Raw genomic sequence first — 21047 nt, 5'->3', positions numbered from 1 at the left:
CCACCCCTGGAAGTGTCCAAAGCCAAGTTGGAGAAATCTGGGATTGGGAAAGGAGCAGGGGGTGGAATGGGAACCCCAAACCATCCTGAAATTCCATAAATCTCTGATTTTTCCCTGTTCCTTCACATTTTTGGACGAGCCTCGACAAGGTTTTGTTAAACCCGAGTTTAAAATAGTTGCAAGAATGGAATTAAAGCTGGAATGAAAGAATTGAATCCCAGCAGCTGCAGGAATTCTGCTCCACCTTCCCCCCATCCCAAAGCTGAGGCCTTTGTATATAAAAGTGTCAACTTTGGATTCTTCCAGGCCTGGCTGTGCTCCCTCAGCTCCCTGGCATTTGGGACAGAGCCCAAACAGAGGGAATTTGGGCTGGTTTTTGGGATGGAATTCCCTAAATTCCCTGGCATTTGGGACAGAGCCCAAACCAGAGGGAATTTGGGCTGGTTTTTGGGATGGAATTCCCTAAATTCCCACACCTAGAGTGACCACCAGCACCAGAGGAGTCCACTGCAATATTTTATTTGGGAATTTACATATCCACAGGAGAGAGCAGACCACAAGTCCGACTTCTTGCTGACTTTTGAAGCAGTTTTGGGTTCTACTGGAGATGAGAAAAGAAATCTGCCTAAGATTAAAATGTCCCAAGCGAGCCAGGAAAGGGTGGGGGGAACCAGGATTTTACACAGGAACAACGACAACAAGAACGAAACAAAACAGAAAAAGAAAATATGACAAAAAAAAGTATAAATTAGGATGTCAGAGTCATTTTTAAAAGCGTAAGAAAACTTGCACAGGGCTCTGGGCCCCGGAGAATTAACTCTGATTAGATTAAAAGTGAAATTCCATCAAATTCCAGGCAGAAAATTCACTCTGCAGTGCAAGTTTTTCACATTCCATCGGCTTTGCCCCCACTCCGGGCGAGATTCCTGCTTGCTCAGGGTGGGTGGGAGAGGGCTTTTCCCAAGGACTTTGGTTCCAAGGAGGGTGGGAGCAGGGAGAGCTCCGCTCCAGGGAGGAGGTAGCAAGGCTTGCTTGCCCCTGGGCTCAAATCCAGTTCCTCAGCACCAAACGAGGTTCCCCCCACCCCAAAAACACCCAAAAAACAAACAACAACAACAAAAAAAATTCTAACACTGGAGTTGAAGTGAGAAATCCCAGCTTTCTGGGTGGGATTCAGTCCAGATTTCCCAGTCCCACCTGTGCCCAGGTGCCCAGCAGGGCATCAAGTGCCACCCAGGAGCTCTGGAGGAGCTTTGTGCAGGGAGGGGTCCCCTCCCCGTGTGCATTGACTGTGCTGAGGACGGGGCTGAGCTCCCGGCCTGGCCACGAGCCGGCCCCGTGGCTGTGACAGGAAAAGGCAGAGATGGGAAAAAACAACTTGTTCAGGTTGGGCTGGGTCCCCCGGAACCTGAAAGCAAAAAACCCTGAATGTCTCATGGAGCGGGTTTGGAGAACAGAACAAAGGCAGAAATGGTCAGGTGCGAGCGAGGGCTCATTTCCACAGCGGGGAGCTGAGGGAGGGATTGCTGCCCTGGGCTGCTCCTCCTCCTCCTCCTCCTCCTCCTCCTCCTCCTCCTCCCATGGACTGTCCATAGCCCATCATTCCGTTGGCTCCATAGAAGTTCATCCCAGCCATCTGCTGGGTCATCTGCAAACGGGACAGGAGAAGGTCAGGGACGAGCCCGTGGCTCCCAAAAACAGCCCAGCCCCAAAGGGCAGCGGGGTGGGGCACCCCAGCATGGCAGGACTTCGGGGTCCTCAAAAACAGCAGGAATTTCTCCATGGAAAGGGTGGTCAGGCCTTGGAATTCCCCAGGGAATTTTGGAGTCCTCAGGTAAGGGAGGACTTCAGGGTCCTCAGGAAATCAGCAGGAATTTCTCCATGGAAAGGGAGGAATTTTGGAGCCCCCAGGAATGGGAGGGTTTCAGGTTGGGTATCAGCAGGAATTTCTCCATGGAAAGGGCGGTCAGGCCTTGGAGTTCCCCAGGGAATTCTGGAGCCCCCAGGAGTGGGAGGATTTGCAGGGCAGGTTGGATGTCAGCAGGATTTTCTCCATGGAAAGGGAGGAATTTTGGAGCCCCCAGGAATGGGAGGGTTTCAGCAGGAATTTCTCCATGGAAAGGGTGGTCAGGCCTTGGAGTTCCCCAGGGAATTCTGGAGTCCCCAGGTAAGGGAGGACTTCAGGGTCCTCAGGAAATCAGCAGGAATTTCTCCATAGAAAGGGTGGTCAGGCCTTGGAGTTCCCCATGGAATTTTGGAGCCTTCAGGAAGGGGAGGGTTTCAGCAGGATTTTCTCCATGGAAAGGGCGGTCAGGCCTTGGAATTGCCCAGGGAATTTTGGAGCCCCCACCCCTGGATCTATCCATGGGAGATGAGGCTGAGGTGGGACTCAACCTCAGAATTCCTCCCCAACCTGACCAATCCTGGGATTCTCAACCTCTCCCAACCAATCCAGCCAATCCCATTTTAACCCATCCCACCCCAAGCGCCCAAACCCCCCTGGTTTGGAATGAGATCCTTTCATTCTCCCACCTCCCAAATAAAAACAAAACCACCCCAGAAAAAGCCTCCAGGAGCCTCCCCCTCACCTGGGCCAGGTTCCACGGCAGCTGCTGCGTTGGCTGGACCCCGTAGAGGCCCGGGGGCACCACGTAGCCGGGCTGCTGGGCGCCCAACATCCCGTTGGCAACGCCCAGCACGTTGCCCACGTACCCCGCCGGGATGGCCACGGGTGCCACCATGCCAGGAGCTCCAGGCTGGGCCAGCATCCCCACGGATGGGGCCACCAAGCCCCCCATCATGCTGCTGGAAGGGGGAACGCCCGGGAAGGCGGGGTAGGGAGCGGCGGGATAGCCCAGCTGAGCCGGCGCCATGAACATCGCTCCTGGGAAAGGCAGGGAGGGAGACAGGGAAGGAGAGGGTCAGTTCAGGGGTTGGGGTGGGAGAATTCCAGCTGCAGTTTGGTTGGGGTGGCCAGGCTGAGCTGCTCCTTGGGCTGCTCGCAGCTCTCAGCAAAGCTGGGGAGGGAATTTGGGTAGGGACGTGCAGGGATGGATTCCAAACAGAGGCTAGAGTTGGATATTGGGAGAGAATTCCTCCCTGATTTCTGGGGCTAAAGGGCAGATTTGGGTTGGAAACTGGGAGGGAACTCCTCCCTGATTCCCAGAGGTAAAGGACAGATTTGGGTTGGATACTGGGAGGGAATTTCTCCTTGATTCCCAGTGCCAGGGGGTTGGGTTGGATATTGGGAAGGAATTCCCCCCTGATTCCCAGAGGTAAAGGACAGATTTGGGTTGGATATTGGGAAGGAATTCCTCCTTGATTCCCAGAGCTAAAGGGCAGATTTGGGTTGGGTATTGGGAGGGAATTCCACCCTGATTTCCAGTGCCAGAGGGTTGGGTTGGAGGGAATTCTTCCCTGATTCCCAGAGCTAAAGGGCAGATTTGGGTTGGATATTGGGAGGGAATTCCGCCCTGTGAGGGACTGGAATGGATTTCCCAGAGAAGCTGTGGCTGCCCCATCCCTGGAAATGCCCAAGGCCAGCTTGGAAAAGGCTTGGAGCAACCTGGGATAGTGGAAAATCCATGGCTGGAAGGGGATGAGCTTCACATTCCCTTCCCACCCACCCCACTTTGGGCTTCTCAAGGACCACGCACACATTCCCACTTCTCCTGGAAGTTTTCAGCTCCCGGGACACCCCCCCAGCCTCCCCTGGTGCCCTCCAGGTCCCAGGGTTACCTTGTGCTGGCACCTGGGAGGTTTGGGAGCCGTACAGGGACAGGATGGAGTCTTTGGAGAGCTGCTTCTTCCCCACTTCCTCCCCTTTGCCTCCGGGCTCCGGGAAGAGATTCAGATTTTCGGGAACGGAGCCGGCGCTTCCGGAGGTCGGCATGGAGCCCACGACCTGGGACAAAGAGAGGGGATCAGGGCCAAAGCCAGCACCAAACCCAGCACCAGGGAAAATGGGGAACGGCCATCCACACACAGGGACCTGCTGGGGTGATGGAAGAGGGAGATTCCTCATTCTTCAGCATGGAACAGGGAGATTTCAGGGTTTAATTAAAGGAAATTTAGATGAAGCACAGTTTAGGGCAGACAATTGATGTGTGTGGTGAAACACTTCACAGCATTCCCAGATTTGGGAATGGAAGAGGGAGATTCTTCATTCTCCAACACAGAACAGGCAGATTTCCAGATTTAATTAATTTAATTAAATGGAATTTAGATGAAGCAAGGTTTAGGGCAGTTGATGTGTGTGGTGAAACACTTCACAGCATTCCCAGATGTGGGAATGAATGGAAGAGGGAGATTCTCATTCTTCAGCATGGAAAAGGGAGATTTCAGGATTTAATTAAAGGAAATTTAGATGAAGCAAGGTACAGATGCGTGTGGTGAAACACTTCACAGCATTCCCAGATTTGGGAATGGAAAAGGGAGATTCTTCATTCTCCAACACGGAACAGGGAGATTTCAGGATTTAATTAAAGGAAATTTAGATGAAGCAAGGTTTAGGGCAGTTGATGTGCGTGCACAGCATTCCCAGCTGGATTCCCCATCCCTGGAATTGTCCAAGGTGACGCTGGAGCACCTGGCAGAGTGGAAGATGTCCCTGCTCTTTAATGTCCCTCCCATCCCAAATTACCCCATGCCTCTGTGACACAACCAGGCTTTTCCAAGCTCTTCCCAAGCATTCCCAGCTCACCTTCCTGGAGTCTGAGCCGGATCCCACGGATGCAAAGAGGTCCAGGTCCTTCTCCAGGCTGCTGGGCCGGCCGTTGGTGACGGGCGTTGTCACCGGAGCGTCTGGAGGGACAGAGATGTCCTGGGTGTCCCCAGCCTGGGGACACCCCTGTGCCACCACTGCCACCCCACCCAGGGACCTGATCCCGACCTCCCTCACCCCTCTGCAGCCGGGAAGGGACTGAAGCAGGATTTGGGAATGGGTCCTGTTTGTCCCACAAAGCTCCAGCTGCTCCTGGAACGCCACGGGCTGACATGGAAAACTGCTCCCAAGCAGCTCGAGCTCAGTATTCCAACAGAATTCCTAAAATTCTTCACCTGACTGGGAAAATTAGCACTCAAATTCCCACCATTTCTACACCAATTTCTCTTACCCAGGCCCAGCAAGTCCATGACTGGCTCAGATTTGGGGGAACTTTTCCTGGATTGCTGCGTTTCGTCTTTCTTCTGAGGCTGGGGGGAAAAGAAACAACACAAATCTCATGCAGCTTTTGGACCCACTCTGGAATGTCACAGGTTTGAATGAGACTAAACCTTAAAATCCCTTTTTTCCCCCCCCAGTTGGTTTAAGTCAAAAATAAAAGCAAAATTCTCTTTGCTCTCCCAAAATGAGAATTTCAGAGCGAATTTCAGAGCGAATTTCAGAGCGAATTCAGAATTTTCTATTGTCCCAATAGGTTGTCAAATCCAAGCAAGCTCTAAACTAGGGAGAAGCAGCTGCTGGAGCTGGAAAAAGCAGCAGGGAATAGCTGGATTCCAAGCTGCACATCTGCTCAGTGTCTGGTGAGCAGAGCAAAACAAACTCCCACCCGTGACTCAAAGCACCCAGGCTGTGAGTGAGGCCAGAAAAATGTTCCCAGAGCAGGCTGGAATCCCTCTGCTCTGCCTCAGGGATGTCTCCACAAGTGCTCCATCATTTTCCTCCTGATCTTACCATTTTCACCTTCTCAAAGATGATGGGTTCCAGTTTTCTTTCTGACTCGTTGGTCCTTTTCCATTTGTCGTCCTTTTCTTTCTGTGAGGGGGAAAAAAAAAAAAAATCACTGACATGAGGGAAAAATTCCTGATTACACCAAGAAAAAACTCACACCTGGTACTGTTACTGATCTAAAAACCCTCAGATCTAAAATCCCTTGGAAACAGCTGAATTTGAGGTAAATTTTCGCATTTTTCCTGCTGTGAGGAAGGAATTGGATAAAACCCTTCCAAGATCTGCTCCAATGTGAAATATCCATGCTCACAAACCAATCAGTGAGATGAAAAAGAGGGAAGAAAACAGGAATTTGAACCACCCAAAACACTCCAACCCCCTGAGCTCTGCCATCTCTGTGATCCTGGTTTTTTTTTGTTTTTTTTTTTCCTTGATAACCTGGAATCGGTTCCAGAACAATCCAGAATATTCTGAGCAAAACCCACTCAGCATCTTCAAATCTCCTCGGTGCTGGGCAGGAATTCACTCCACGAAGTGCAAGCAGCCCTGGAGAAGGGATTGCCCCTGACACAAGGAATATTTCAAGTGTTTTATTCACAAATTTAGGACTCCAGACTCACCCTGAAGGCGTTGATGTCGATGCTTCTGTCCATGTATTTCTTCTTCTCATATTTATCCCGGATAAAACTCTCCACAGCTCTACAGCAGCTGGTTAAGGACAAAGGATTCCAGAATAGAAGCCTTATTTGACAGGGAGGAACAAGGTACAGGCTGTAACTAAATTAAATCATTGTTTAAAGAGCATTTCCAGCAGTAACTTTCTTAAAATAATTTACTGCTGGATCCCAACTCAGTTTTTGCCCCTGGGTTATTTCAGGTTATTTCAGTGCTATAAAAAGGGAATTAAATCAGGATTTAGGCTCTTGCTGTGTTTTCTCCATTGGTTTTTTTGTTTGCCCCAAGTATCCCCTCAGCACCAGGACAGATCACAGTGGTCACAACAGGATCCTGCACCTCAAAAAGCACCTCAGCTACCAGATTAATTACAAAAAATGATGGTGGAAAGGTGCTTTTGTAGGGTTTTTTTGGGTTCACGTTATTGTATCCCTGCTTACTCAGCATTACTGCAAGGTGGGATTTACAGCCGAAGCATTAAAAATTCCATCAGAGAATCCCAGCCTGGTTTGGGTTGGAAAGGACCTTAAATCCCATGGGCAGGGGCACTTTCCACTCTCCCAGGTTGCTCCAAGCTCCATCCAGCCTGGAAAACACTTTCAGGGATGGGGCAAACATAACTTTTTTTTGGGAAATCCATTCCAGCCTCTCTTCACCCTCAGAGGGAGGAATTCCTTCCCAAAATCCCACCTCTCCTGCCCTCTGGGAATCCACCCCCTTTATCCTGCCCCTTGTAAATCATCTCTCTCCATCTCTCTTGCAGCTCCTTCAGGTCCTGGAAGGCCACAATTAGGTCTCTGGGGAGCCTTTGGAACACTCATCACTTTGGAAAAGCCAACCCCCCTATTCCTTCCAAAACCTGCAGCTTTTGGGTTCACTCTGAAATGTCTGAAGTCTGAACGAGATTAACCCTTAAAATCCCTTTTTTCCAGTGGGTTTTTACCTACTCCAGTGCATTTTTTTTCCCCATTTAAGCCAAAAAATTGAAGCAAAATTCTCTCTGCTCACCCAAAATGAGACATTCAGAGTAAATATTTCCCAATTTTTTATTGCCCCAACAGGCTGGCCAAACCCAATCAGGCTCTAAACTAAGGAGAAGCAGCTGCCTCCTGTGGTCACCTTGGTGTCCCAGCTCTCCACCCCAACTCCTTCATTCCCAATCCTTGCCCCTTGGAACTCCTCCTCCTTCAGGAAGGTTCAACCACACAGCTCCAGGATGGGAAAGCTCCATGTTTTTTCAGGGAAAAAAAAAGAACAAAAAGGGATGCTGGTCTGTCTGGGGCCTCCGGAAGTTCTCGGGCAGGTAGGCTTCGTAGAGACGATTGGCTTTGCCATTCCCCATCTCCTGCACGCACTGAAATCCAAAAAAAATCCCTTAAAATTCGCCTTCCCCGGGCGTTAAAGCTCTCCCACAGCATCCCAGGCTGCCAGGGAAGGGAAATCAAGGGAAGGGAGATCCTCCTGAAAGGCACTTCTCACCCCACAGGAGATCCTGAGGCAGCTGCTCCCATCCCCTCCCATCCCATTTGCCAATCCTAAGCAATTTTTAGTCCAAGGCAAGATAAACATCCATTAGCAATCCAAAATCCCTCTGAAAAGAAAGGTGGGAAGCACCTCCAGGGAATCAGGGATTGATAATTTAACAGGGATTTGCAGCTCCTTGAGCTTTACTCTCTGCTGCTTGGAATTAGGATATTTTCCCTCCCAACCTATCCCAGATGGAATTCCTCTTCCTCCTCCCGTTTTTTGGGCTATCCTGACTTTGTTTAAATTTATGAAGTGCCACTAAAAAAAAAGCAAAAACAAAAAAACAAAAACAAACAAAAAAACCCCAAAAAAAACCCAAATCAAATCAAATCAAAACAAAACAAAAAACCAAAAAACCCCAAAACCTTTACCTGGATCTGTTCCTGTGTCCACTGGTCGAGGTTGACGGATTTGACCCTGGATATGTGAACCCCCAGGTTCCTGTGGATCCCAGCACAGCGGATGCAGATGAACACCCCAATATTCCATGATGCCCATCGTGGCCCTGGGGAAGAGACAGGAAAATGTTTCCCACCAATCCAACCCTTTTTTTTTTAAATTTTTCTTTTTTTTGGTTTTTTTTTGTTTTTTTTTTTGCCTGGAGCAACTGGGAAACTGCACCAAGTGAACTGGGATTGAGGCCTTTGGATTCTCATTTCCAGGCTGGAAACTGGAATTCCACATCAGCAGGATGCTCCCAAATCGTTATCCTTGGGGATTTATTGCCTTCCTCTTCCATCCATAGAAACCAAACAGCTCCAAGAGGAAGAGGAAAAGAAATCAGGTTTTTAAATAATTTTGTTGCCCTTTTCTTTCCGTGAGGGAAAAATCACTGACATGAGGGGAAAAATTCCTGATTACACCAAGAAAAAACTCACACCTGGTGCTGTTACTCATCTAAAATCCCTCAGAAACAGCTGAATTTGAGGTAAAATTTGCATTTTTCCTGCTCTGAGGAAGGATTTTGATAAAATCCTTCTAAGATCTCCTCCAATCATTATTGCCTCCCTCTTCCATCCGCACAAATCAAACAGCTCCAAGAAGGAAAAAATCAGGAATTTAAAGTTTGGTTGTCCTTTTCTTTCTGTGAGTAAAAATCACGTTTTCCCACTGACATGAGGGAAAAAGTTCCTGACTACACCAAGAAAAATCTCACACCTGGTGCTGCTACTGATCTAAAACCCCTCAGATCTAAAATCTCTCAGAAACAGCTGAATTTGAGGTAAAATTTGCATTTTTCCTGCTCTGAGGAAGGAATTGGATAAAACCCTTCCAAAATCTCCTCCAATCATTATCCCTGGAGATTTATTGCTTCCCTCTTCCATCCGCACAAGAAGAGGCAGGAAAACAGGAATTTAAACCACCCAAAACACTCCAACCCCCTGAGTTCTGCCATGTCTGTGATCCTGCTTTTTTTCCTGGATAACTTGGAATCAGCTCCAGAAGATTCCCTACAGAAAAAAAAAAAAAAAACCAACCCAAAAAAACCCCCAAAATCCCAAAATAAACAAAACAAACAAACAAAAAAACCCAAATCAAACAAAAAACCCGCAAAAAAACCCAAGAAAAAAAAACAACAAAAACAAAACCCCCAAAACAAACAAACAAACAAAAAAAACCCCAAAAAAAGTAAAAAAAAAACCTAACAAACAAAACACAAACCAAAACAAAACAAAAAAAAAAAGTCAGCAACTTCAAATCTCCTCAGTGCTGGGCAGGAATTCCCAGCTGAGCCAGGACCAAGCAAAAAGCCCAAGATTTGGCCCCAAAATCAATCCCAGCCCAAGGAATATTCAGTTCACTCCACAGTTTCCACAGCTCTGAGGGACATTCCCACTTTTCATGCAGGACAGCTCCAAGGTGTGGATGGAAGATCATGCCAGGGATTAAAAAAATAAAATAAAAAACACCCACAAGGGGAAATTAAGGAGCTCAGTGCACCCAGGAATCCCAGCAGGGCATACAGAGATCCACAGGAATTCCCACCCCTCTCAATCCTGCTGAATATTTTAGGAATATTTTCAAATTAAACCCCCTGCTCCCAGTCCAGGGTTCCAGCTCCCAGCACAAACTGGTGTCCCAGAGCATGAGAAGCTGGGAATAAACAGAATTAGGGATCAAGCAGCCTCCACCAGCCCTTTTCCCACTCATTCTTCTGGATGATGAAGAGTTATCCTGCTTTTCTTGCCACAGCTAAAATAGCAGAGCCTCAAGTTAATGAGAGGGAGGTGGGAGGGGGAAAGTGTAATTTCGAAGCCCTAAAAAAGCAGTGCTGTATTGGAGATGCTGTTAACAGTTTAATTCCTATTCCTGGGGAAAGCCTGGAGCATCCTGAGGGATTTGGAGCTGCTAATGCAATCAGGGACCCTTCCAGAGCACAGCTATCCAACCTCCAACAGGTAACTCCAGCACCTCTTCCAGGGAATTCACTTTAAAAATGCCTTTATTAAGTTTTCTGGCCTTTCCTGCCATTATTTGCTGCTTTTTTTTCCCTCTTCAGGGAATGATATCAATTTAATGGAGCTGAGAAATTCACTTCCCAGACACCCTGGCCTACACCTCAGTCCCTTTATTACCTCCTTGATTATCAGAACAAAACCCACAACTCCAGCACCACCTGATCATGCCCAAAAAATTGGGAATAAAACCCTTGGCCAGGATCTTTCCTGTGATTTGTTTTTTTTTTTTTTTTACACTGAATTCTCTCCCAGAACCCACCCCCAGGGCTCTAACGTGAGACTGCTGGAAGGATTATCATGAGATTCAAGGTTAGATTTAAACTCCAGATAAATTTAGCCTTGATAGGACTAAAAGGATTAATGGGCAGCTCCTGGAGTAATCAGCTCAGCTGGGTTTGTCACATGGAACAGCTCAAGCCACCACAACTAAAACATGACTCAGGGGTAGTGTCACCCCCTCCTGCTGCTCCAGTGTCCCCTCAGGGGTCTGGGAGCACATCTGGAACAAGGGGAGCACATCTGGAACGTGCTGCAACTCCTAAACCCAACTTCTGGGACAGCCAAAACGGAGCAGCTTCCTTCTTCTTTAAATTAAAATGAATATTTAGGGATTTTGAACTTCCCCCCCTCAGCAATAAACACATTATACAACCAGGGGTGAGCTGTTCCCTGGGGAGGTTCCAGCTGGGATTTGGGTGTCCTTGCACAGGCAGAAGGTGGCTGCAGGAAAGGTTTCAAATTTGCAGGGAATGGAGGAAATTTTGGGATGTGGGGTTGGTAGGGTTCTGCTCTGTGACAGGAGGGACTCCAGAGCCACCCAGGGAGGAAATCTGGATTTTCCAAAATTGCTCCCACAGCCTGCAGCCACAGCAAACCCTGCTGGGGTCAGGTTGGATCCAACACCCTCCAGTACCCCCTTCCCAGACATCCAGCTTAATAAACCAACATTTTAACCTTCAAATGCCTTCTAAAAATGTATTTTCGAATGTCTCATAAAGCCCTGAGTTTGTGGGAGGGGAGAAGGGTTTGGTGCAGATGTAAACAACCTCCCACTTCCCTCTTTGGAGCAGCTCCCACTGCAACATCTCCCACTGAAAATCTCCCTGCAAGTGCCCAGCAGCTCAGATTTTGCTTTTTAGGCCTTTTTGCAGGCATTTCCTCAGGGTTTCACAGCTCTTTTCAAGGTGATTGGACTCGAAAAAGCTCCAGGTGGCATCTCCAGATGTGGCTTTCACCCAGTGCAGCGGATTTTCACTTCCCCAAAACCCAACCCCAGCTCAGACTCTGCAGCAGCTTCAGTGATAAAAGGGGCAAAAACGCCTGGCTCGGAGTTCAGGGGAACAATTTTCTGAGAAAAATGGGTTTATATCAATAAATAACAACAGGGCAGCTTTAATCAGCACTGCTGAGCTGGCTGGGGGAATTATCACCCCTCACAAAAAGTGGGCACACCCTGACACCCATCACTAACTGAGGACAGGGACACCTCACCCTCCTGGCTCAGGAAATTATGGATTTATCTCCTAGAGAGCTGAGGACAAGGCCAACAGAAACATTCAGCTCCTTAAACCACTAAAAAAATATTGTTTCTTGCACGAATCCTCTGGTTGATGTTCTAAAATCAATTTTCCTGAGGCTGAGCGCTCTCAGGCCAAAATGGAAATTCCCACATGGAAAATTGGGAGTTTGCCCCAGTGCCAGCCTTGCCTGGTGCTGCCACCACTTCTGCCTCAGCTTTAGGGGGGATTTTAACACCCATGGAAAGCAAAGTCATCGTGGAAAGCAGAGCTGGCACCAAACTCTGCTCGAGCTCGTGGAGCTTCGCCTCAGGCCTGCACAAATCCCTCCTGGATTGGAGGAAACACCAACTTGGAGTAAGAATCAAGGAAATATCAATTTGGAGTAAGAATCAATGAAACACAAGTGTGGAGTGAGAATCAAGGAAGCACCAATCTGGAGTAAGAATCAAGGAAACATCAGTGTGGAGAAAGAATCAAGAAAACACCATTTTGGAAGTAAGAATCAAGGAAACATCAGTGTGGAGAAAGATATAAGGAATCACCAATTTGGAATAAGATTCAAGGAAACACCAATTTGGAGTAAGAATCAATTAGACATCAGTGTGGAGTAACATTCAAGGAAACATCAGTGTGGAGAAAGATTTAAGGAATCACCAAATTGGAGTAAGAATCAAGGAAGCATCAATGTGGGGTAAGAATTAAGGAAGCACCAATTTGGGGTAAAAATCAAGGAAGCACCAATTTGGAGTAAGATTCAAGGAAACACCAATGTGGAATAAGAATCAAGAAAACACCAATTTGGAGTAAGAATCAATGAGACATCCTTATGGAGTAAGACTCAAGGAAGCACCAGTTTGGAGCAAGAATCCCAACATTTTCCAGAGCCTGGCTGCCCACGGAGCTCTGGCAGCGGATTTGGGTTAGCTCAGACCCCTCTGGGATGCACTCCCAGCCTGGCAGGGGCTGCAGGAGGCTCACGAGCTCCAAAGCATCCCTTGCTCTGTGGATTTTCATTCACAGAATCACAGAATAATGAGGTTGGAAGAGACTTCTAAGATCATCAAGTCCAGCCCCTGCCCTAACACCACAACCAGACTACAGCACCAAGTGCCAAGCCCAGTCTTTTCTTAAACATATCCAGAGATGGTGATTCCACTACCTCCCTAGGAAGACAATTCCAGTATTTTATTATTCTCTCAGTGAAATTTTTTTTTCCTAATATCCAAGCTAAACCTTCCCTGATGTAGCTGAGGCTGTGTCCCAGCTTTCCTGAGCACATTCCCGAGGGAGGAGGATCCAGCAGGGAGGGATTCAGTGCCCAGCCCCTGCTCCAGGAGACAATTCCAGAGCCTGTTTTCCATCCCAGCCTGTCCAAACAAACCCCACATACCACGCTGCTCGTGCCAGCTCCAGTCCCCATCTAATCCCTGCTCATTAATGCTCCAAGGGCTGCTGAATAATCTGAATGACTGAAAAGGATCCTAATTCCCTTAAAACCCCCCAGCCTAATTCCATTTTCAACTCCCAGCCTGAGGAGCCTGCTCCAAATCAGTCCCTTGCTCCAAGTTCACACCCTGGAGTGGTTTTAATTGAGAAATCCTGAGGGGATTCACTCCTCACCCTTTACTCAGGCACCAAATCCTGGCCCAAGCTCCTGAGGCAACTTTTTTGCAGTAATAAACTCTGCAGAAAGCATTTAAAAATAAACCAGGAGCTGGCTGCAAAACCACAGCTCCTCAGAAAAGGGAGGAGCAGGATAAAAAAGAGCTGCTCCCATGGGCAGGATTGAGGGAGCATCACAATCCAGAGCCTGATTAAATATTCCCTGTGGAAACGAGCAGGTTCCAGGGAATTGTGGATCCCAAATCTTCCTCTTGTGGAGGAAAAGGGATGTGGGGAATTCTCCTCAGAGCAGGAGAATCCGTGCCAGGGCACATTCACACCCTCAGCTTTTCACCCCTCTGAGTCCAAGCTGAATAATCCTCATTTTTTAAATTTTTTTTTTTTTTTTTTTTTTTTTTTTTTTTTTTTTTGCAGAACCAAAGGAGGAAATAAACCCAGGATCCAAGAGGTTCCTCTGCTTCGTGGTTTCCTGGTTCTGGAAAGAAATTGCTCAAGGATTCATCCTGCTCAAGGTTGCAAAACAATTTCCTCTGCTCTTTGGCTGGAAATGTCTGTTCTGCACTTCCAGGACTTTGGGGAACCTGAGGAAAACCCCAAAAACCCACTTTAAACAGCTGCAAAACCTCTACTTGATGTTATTTAGTTATTAACACTATTAATAACTGAGCTGAGCGTGGATCCTGCTGCAGGGATCATGGATCCACCTCGGATTTGGGATTAATCCCAGATTTAGGCCCAGAACTGAGAGATTTTTGCAGCTCTCAGGGGATGCTAAAGCCAAACCCTGACTTTAACACACACAAAAGGTGTTTAATAAAGATCTACACCTGATCAAGTAGTTTAATCACCCAAAAATTCAGCTTTATACCATCCTTTGAAAGGAGAAAGGACTGTTTGGGGGTTTTATTTTCCCTTTTTTTTTTTTTTTCCCACACAGTAATTACAGGCCTCAACCACATTTTGCAAGAGAAACAAAGATGCTGGCGCTGATTTCTGCCAGAAAAGGTTTGAAATCTTCCAGTTTACCAAAAAATATCTAATATTTGAGGGCCCTGGTGCCTTGAAGCCCAAGATTTGTGTGTTTTTGAGTAAAGACGAGCAGCTTTGCAGTGCAGCACGGTGTTCTTTGAAGTGCAGGTGGAGGAAATGAAAATTTCTGTGAGCAGCAGGGTGGGGCTTTCCTGCTGCTGCACAAAGTGATGGTTGTTCCTTCAGTGAAGAAAAAGGTGACAGGGACAATTTCAAGCGGTGCTATCACCAGGATCCATGAAAAAGAACGGGGTGACATCAACACTGATGGTGACACAGCTTAAAAATATAAATACACATCCAAAAAACTCAAAAAAATCAGCCAATTCCACAATCCATGCACTGCCTGTGGCATCATTTTTGGACCAAAACCACACATCAGCCAATCCTAGAAATTCCAGATTCCAAGGAAGTCTGAATTTCCATGAAATGCAAATAATTCAGGTGATAGGTGCACCTGGAAACAGAGCAGCAGGGTGGAAGCTCTGCCATCACTAAGTAGATTTTGGATGCTGTAAATAGAATTTTGCTGCTTTTTAAGATGTTTTTAATTCGTCACTTGGCGTTAAAAATATTTAGACTCTGTTTTCCAATTTAATTTAAAGATGTTTTAGAAGCCAGCACGTCCTTAAAAAAGCTCTGAGTAGAGGAAGGTCCTGGGTCACTTTTTGATGGATTGAGATTTTTTTTCAGTATCTGGAGCTAAACATGGTAATCATAATAATCTGAATTAAAATCTTAATTATAATAATACTGATTTTCAGTATCATGAGCTGAAACATCCCTTGAAATGCCTAGGGAAAGGGTCAGGGAGGAGTGGCATATATTACAAAAATAGAGATAAACCAATTTATTAAGGCCCAGGTAAATGCAGCCTCGCACTCAGTGCTCCAATACAGCTCCTCCTAAAAGCTCCAATTTTGTCCCAGATTTCCTGGGACACAGGGAACAATCACCACCAGGGCCCAACCTGAAGGAGCCCTGAGCTATTCCTGACTTTTTTTGGTTGCTTTCAAGACCTACTTTGCATTTTGGAGCACTTTGCACTGCAGCTGCCATTCCTTACGTAACTCCTGGCAGTTTCTATAGGAACAAACTTTACTCCAGCTGGGAATCACGTGGATTTTTGGGTTTTTATTTTAATTTTTTTTTTTTGGGGGGGTGGGAGTTTTCTTTTCCCACCTCCACTCCCCAGGTGGGTCAGCACAGAGACCCCACGTGCTGCTGCTCTGAGGATTGTCCAAATTTCTGGCAGATGTAGGGTCATGGATCCAAATGTGACTCAGAGCTCTGCTTAAAAGGGATCTTCCTACAACTAATTCCACACTAAATCCCTGTTGGGAAAGCTGATGCTTTTATTTTCCCCTTGCTTGAGTGGGAAGTTACAGCTCCAGGTATGCTCAGGGTGTACAGAGCTGTGTCCTCTCCTGATTTTACCCTGCTGAGGTGAAGATTCCAGAGGAATAAAGTGAATTTTAGAGCATTTCCACTCCGTTTGTGCTCTGAGAGGTGAGCTGGGAAGAGCAGAAAAGTTGAGTGGGAAGTTACAGCTCCAGGCAGGGTGGACAGAGCTGTGTCCTCTCCTGATTTTACCCTGCTGAGGTGAAGATTCCGGAGGGATAAAGCAAATTTCAGAGCATTTCCACTCCTTTTGTGCACAAAGCTCTGAGATCTGAACTGGGAAGAGCAAAAAAAGCAGAATAATGGAAGATCCCAGAATATTGTGGCTGCAGCTGAGGATTCAAATGAACACACAACCCACATACATCCCTCTGGCAAGATTCCCTTGCCTCAGGCTGAGCTTTCCCCTCATCCCAAAGTTCCTGAGCCGAGCTGAGCGGCTCCAGCCCCAAAACCACTTTGGGTTTTTGAAGGCACAGGCTGCACCACCATCAGCATTGCCATCCTGATCCTCCTTCCTCCCCTGCAGCTGTGCCAGCAGCTATTTAAAAAGTTCCTCTTGGAATTGCTCTGACTGCAAAGGAAATTCAGCTGCAGCTCAAGAGGCTGCTGGAGGAGGAGGAGGAGTTGAGTCACGCAGATTTTCAGGGAATATTTGGTTTGGATTAACAGGAGTTAGGCTGGACTAAAGCAGCTCCCCTATAAGATAATTCCCAAATTCCGCTGGAAGTCAGACTCCCCATACCACCTACCCCAGCCCCAAACTTCTCCCCCTTCCCATCCCATATTTAACCACCTCTGGGCAGGGATTTCCCCAATCCTACACCCTTTTTTTTTTTTGTATTTTGGTGAAGAATTAAACCTGGATTTATCCCATCTAATCCCTGAGGATACAAGGGATGGATTTAGGCCCGGAACCCAGGGATCTCACAAGACAAAGGGATGAAGGGAAGAGCCAAACAAACCAGGGGGAGCACAGGGGAGCCTGAACCTCTGGGCTGTGCTCACCACGCCGGGGATCCACGGAGCCTGCTGGATGCATGGATGGGACTGGAGAGCAGAGGGAAGAGTTTGGGAGAAGGAGAGAACCAAACACAATTAGCTGGGGGAGGCAGCAGAGCAGCTGTAAAAGCAGCAACGAATCCACTCCGTGTGGATCAATGGGAATTTTCCAACTCCTGATGGAGATTCCACCTCATCCCTCCCTCCCTCAGCCATCCCAGCTCCAGGATCCCACATTCCAAGCAGGGAATGTGCTGCTGGATGCTCAGTTCAGGCTGTGCAGCAGCTCTGTTATCTCTCACAGCAGCACAGCCACACTTGGAATGGCACCAGGGACCAAAATCCCGCCTGCCCAGCAAGTGCTGCTCTCTCCAGGTGTTTTTCCAAGTGATTCCAACAGCAAAAACCTCCAAGGAGAGGATGAGAACTCAGCAGTGCCCACCCTGCCCTGGCTCTGCTCTCCAAGTTCCCCCAAACGCAAAGTTGACAACAGAAAGAGGAAGAGAGTGAAGAGATTTCACCCAATTTCCTGCAAAACAACAGCTCTGAGCAGCGTTTGCTGCAGCAGCAAAACCACCCTGAGATTTCACAGAGCCCCACGTTCACCAAAAATACCAAAACTGCCCCAAAAGTTCAGCAAATCCCTGCAACTCTGGGCAGAGACAGCTCCATTCACCAGAAGTAACAGAACTGCCCCAAAACTGCAGGAACTCCTTGGAGTTTCAGGCAGGGACAGCTCCATTCACCAAAACTACAGGAATTCCCTGGAACTCTGGGCAGGGACAGCTCCATTCACCAAAAGCACCAAAACTGCCCCAAAACTGCAGGAATTCCCTGGAATTCTGGGCAGGGACAGCTCCATTCACCAAAAATACCAAAACTGTCCCAAAACTGCAGGAATTCCCTGGAACTCTGGGCAGGGACAGCTCCATTCACCAAAAACACCAAAAACTGCCCCAAAACTGCAGGAATTCCCTGGAACTCGGGGCAGGGACAGCTCCACACGCCCTGGAGGAGAGGTTTTCCTACTTCCAGGAATCTCATTAGTGCAGGGGGTAATTAGTGGATCAGATAAGCGGGGACAACTCCAGCCTGCTCTCCAGGATTGGTGCAATCCACGCTCCCAGAAAGGAGCAGCTTCCAGCTTTGGAAAGGCTGAACTCCCTGTGAGAACTCCATTATAATAATTAATTAACTGGAATCCTGCACTTCCAGAACTGTGCTGTGACCAGGAGGAGCCGTGGGGTTGAATTTATTCCCATTTTGGTGGAATTTGCTCTCTCAGGCCCGGGAAGCTGAGATAAAGGAGCTATTTCTGCCCTCGGGGCTGGCAGGAGGTGCCAAGAGATAAAGGATTGGCACCAGGGAGGAACATCCTGATCTCCACCACCACCACCTTCATCCCCAAGCCAGGTGTGCTCCAGGCAGGTGGGAAGGATGAGGTTATTGTGGTTTAGGGTGAAAAGAAATCCTAATGATCCAGTTTTGAGCGTTGTTCGAGGGGGCTGTGCAGTTTTTGAGGTCACACCGAGGTGACCAAGCCCTTTGTTTGCAGATGGATTTGGCCAATCTCTCCTCCAAGTTCAATTCCAGCAGCTCTTGGGAAATGAGGCTCAAGTCCAGATCTCCAAGTGATTATGGCAGCTGATTAAAACATAATTTTGGGCAACTTTTAACTCTTTTGCTGCAGGAAAACAAAGCAGCAACGACAGAGCAGCACCAGGGGACAAGGAACAGTTTCATTCCTTTGTTTTATTCTCTGGAATTCAAACATTTCCTCTTTCAGATTGATCAGGGTCATAACACGCCTTGGAATCAGGAAAAACATGGAATGGTTTGGGTTGGCAGGACCTTAAAGCTCGTCCTGTCCCTTCCACTATCTCAGGCTGGCCTTGAACAATTCCAGGGATGGGGCAGCCACAGATTCCTGTGCCAGGGCCTCGAAACCAGGTGGGAAAAGAGGAAAAAAATGTGGAATTCCTCCAGTGGTCCGTGATGCCGGGGTGAGGTGACAGCTCCTTCCCTGAGCTGGCAGGGCAGATCCTGCCACTGACATTCCAGCCCCAGGAATGTGACAGGATGTGACTCCTCAGCTGGAATTCCCTCAATTCCACAGCACCGGCTTTTCCAGCTCCCTCTTCTCCCCCGAACCCAATCCGGGGTGTTTCCTGGGATTCCCACAGGGAGATTTGGGGCTGTTCCCTCGAGGCACCGGGAGCCACAACACCCCTGGTGCGACTGGCACCAAACCCAGCCGTGCTGCGGCCAAAAATCTGGGGGTTTTCTGCCCAAAACCACAGCATTCCTTCCCCCAAAATCACCCTGTAGTGCCCCCAAAACCACGGCGTTCTTTCCCCCAAAACCACCCTATTCCTTTGCCCCAAACCTCCTTATTCTCTCTCTCAAACCACAGAGTTCTTTACCCTAAAACTATCAGGTTTTTTTTTCCACCAAAACCACTCTATTCTCACCCCAAAAACCACCCCGCTCTCTGCCCCAAACCACCCTGTTCTCGACCCCAAACTCAGCTCGTTTTCTCCCCCAAACCCACCCCGTTTCTACCCCCAAACCCAGCCCGTTTCTGCCCCCAAACCCAGCCCGTTTCTACCCCCAAACCCAGCCCGTTTCTGCCCCCAAACCCAGCCCGTTTCTGCCCCCAAACCCAGCCCGTTTCTGCCCCCAAACCCAGCCCGTTTCTGCCCCCAAACCCAGCCCGTTCTCACCCCCAAACCCAGCCCGTTTCTACCCCCAAACCCAGCCCGTTTCTGCCCCCAAACCCAGCCCGTTCTCACCCCCAAACCCAGCCCGTTTCTACCCCCAAACCCAGCCCGTTTCTACCCCCAAACCCAGCCCGTTCTCACCCCCAAACCCAGCCCGTTCTCACCCCCAAACCCAGCCCGTCCTGGCCTCCAAACCCAGCCCGTTTTTGCCCCCAAACCCAGCCCGTCCTGGCCCCCAAACCCAGCCCGTTCTCACCCCCAAACCCAGCCCGTTTCTGCCCCCGACCCCCACCGTTCCCCCCATCCCCGCGCCGGTCCCGCCTCTGCCCCCGCACAACCCCCGTAACCGCCGGGCCAGCACCGTTATCCTCCCGCCACCACCGCAGCGCTCCCCTGTGCCACAAACACCGCGGGGCCCACCCGCACCAGCCCCAACCGGGGCTGTCCGCCCCTCGGCCACACCGGAGAGCACCGAGCGGCGGGCGGGGGTGGGGGGGGGAGGGCACCGAGGGGGCGCATCCGGTGCGGCGCGGGCTCCGCAGGCCCCGCCGCCTATCCGCGCTACCTTTGGCCTGGCAGTCGGCGCAGAACTTGTTCTCGTCCTCGGCCAGCAGCCCGGCCAGCACCGCCTGGTAGCGCTCCACGTCCCGCACGGATTTTCCCGTCATGGCGCGGCCGGCGCTGCCCGCCCGCGGGTCACGGCCGGCCCGCCCGCTTCCTGCTTCCGCTGTGGGCGGGGCTACCGCCGGGGGAGGAGCCAATCAGCGCCGGCCCCGCCGCCGCGGGAACGCCTCCTCCGCGCGCCGCCGGTGAGGGGTACTGATTGGTTGCGGCGCGCGGGCGGAAGCCAATAGGGAGAGAGGGGCGGGGCCAGCGAGGGGATGAATGGGGAGGGTGACGTGTGAGAGTGGGGGGACATTGGGGGGGACATTGGGGGGACAACAATGGGGGGACAGGCAGGGGATGGGGACACTGGGGGCGGAGGTGATGGCCGGGGGGCTTAGGGGTGCTGGGTGGAGGTTTGTGGGGTGCTGGGTGGGGGTCCCGGGATGTTAGAAGGGAGTTTTGGGGGGTTCAGAGGGGCTGGATGGGGGATTTTGGGAGGCTCAGGGGGGCTCAGGGGTACAGAGGTGCTGTATGTGGGGTTTTGGGGGGGCTCAGGTATGCTGAATGAGGGATTTTGGGGGGCTCAGGGATACAGAGGTGCTGTATGTGGGGTTTTGGGGGGGCTCAGGGATGCTTGGTGGGGGATTTTGGGGGGCTCAGAGGAGTTGGGTGGGGGATTTGGGGTGCTCAGGGGTACAGAGGTGTTGTATGTGGGGTTTTGGGGGGCTCCAGATCCATACCCATCGTGCCAAATCCTGTTCCCATCGTGCCAAACTCCGTCCCCATCGTGCCAAATCCTGTCACCATCGTGCCT

The 21047-nt window shown here is 49.4% G+C and overlaps 1 protein-coding gene across 1 annotated transcript; it reads right to left on the bottom strand.

Annotated features, from left to right (window-relative positions):
- Positions 1 to 503: 503 nt before the first annotated feature.
- Positions 504 to 20388, bottom strand: SMAP2 (small ArfGAP2). Its single transcript, XM_030290577.4, has 10 exons — positions 20193 to 20388; positions 8245 to 8378; positions 7615 to 7700; positions 6292 to 6370; positions 5675 to 5755; positions 5115 to 5193; positions 4703 to 4803; positions 3739 to 3904; positions 2589 to 2884; positions 504 to 1648 (listed from the first exon to the last, which is right to left on the bottom strand). Exons 1-10 carry the CDS (start codon positions 20293 to 20295, stop codon positions 1493 to 1495), a joined length of 1281 nt encoding a protein of 426 aa, XP_030146437.4. The 5' UTR covers positions 20296 to 20388; the 3' UTR covers positions 504 to 1492.
- Between the last annotated feature and the right edge of the window lie 659 nt (positions 20389 to 21047).

The sequence above is a fragment of the Taeniopygia guttata genome, chromosome 23 (genome assembly GCF_048771995.1).
Source record: "Taeniopygia guttata chromosome 23, bTaeGut7.mat, whole genome shotgun sequence".
In the NCBI taxonomy this organism is placed as follows: domain Eukaryota; kingdom Metazoa; phylum Chordata; class Aves; order Passeriformes; family Estrildidae; genus Taeniopygia; species Taeniopygia guttata.
The sequence above is the reverse complement of the archived record's forward strand: the minus strand, read 5'-3'. Positions and strand labels throughout refer to the sequence as shown.

Excerpts from the sequence above, each read along its gene's own strand:
- SMAP2 (XM_030290577.4), bottom strand. The coding sequence starts at position 20,295 with ATGACGGGAAAATCCGTGCGGGACGTGGAGCGCTACCAGGCGGTGCTG. Across the intron at positions 6,371-7,614 it reads CGGAGGCCCCAGACAGACCA|AGCTGTGGAGAGTTTTATCC; the intron begins GCATCCCTTTTT and ends CAGCTGCTGTAG. Across the intron at positions 4,804-5,114 it reads CATGGACTTGCTGGGCCTGG|ACGCTCCGGTGACAACGCCC; the intron begins GTAAGAGAAATT and ends CTGTCCCTCCAG.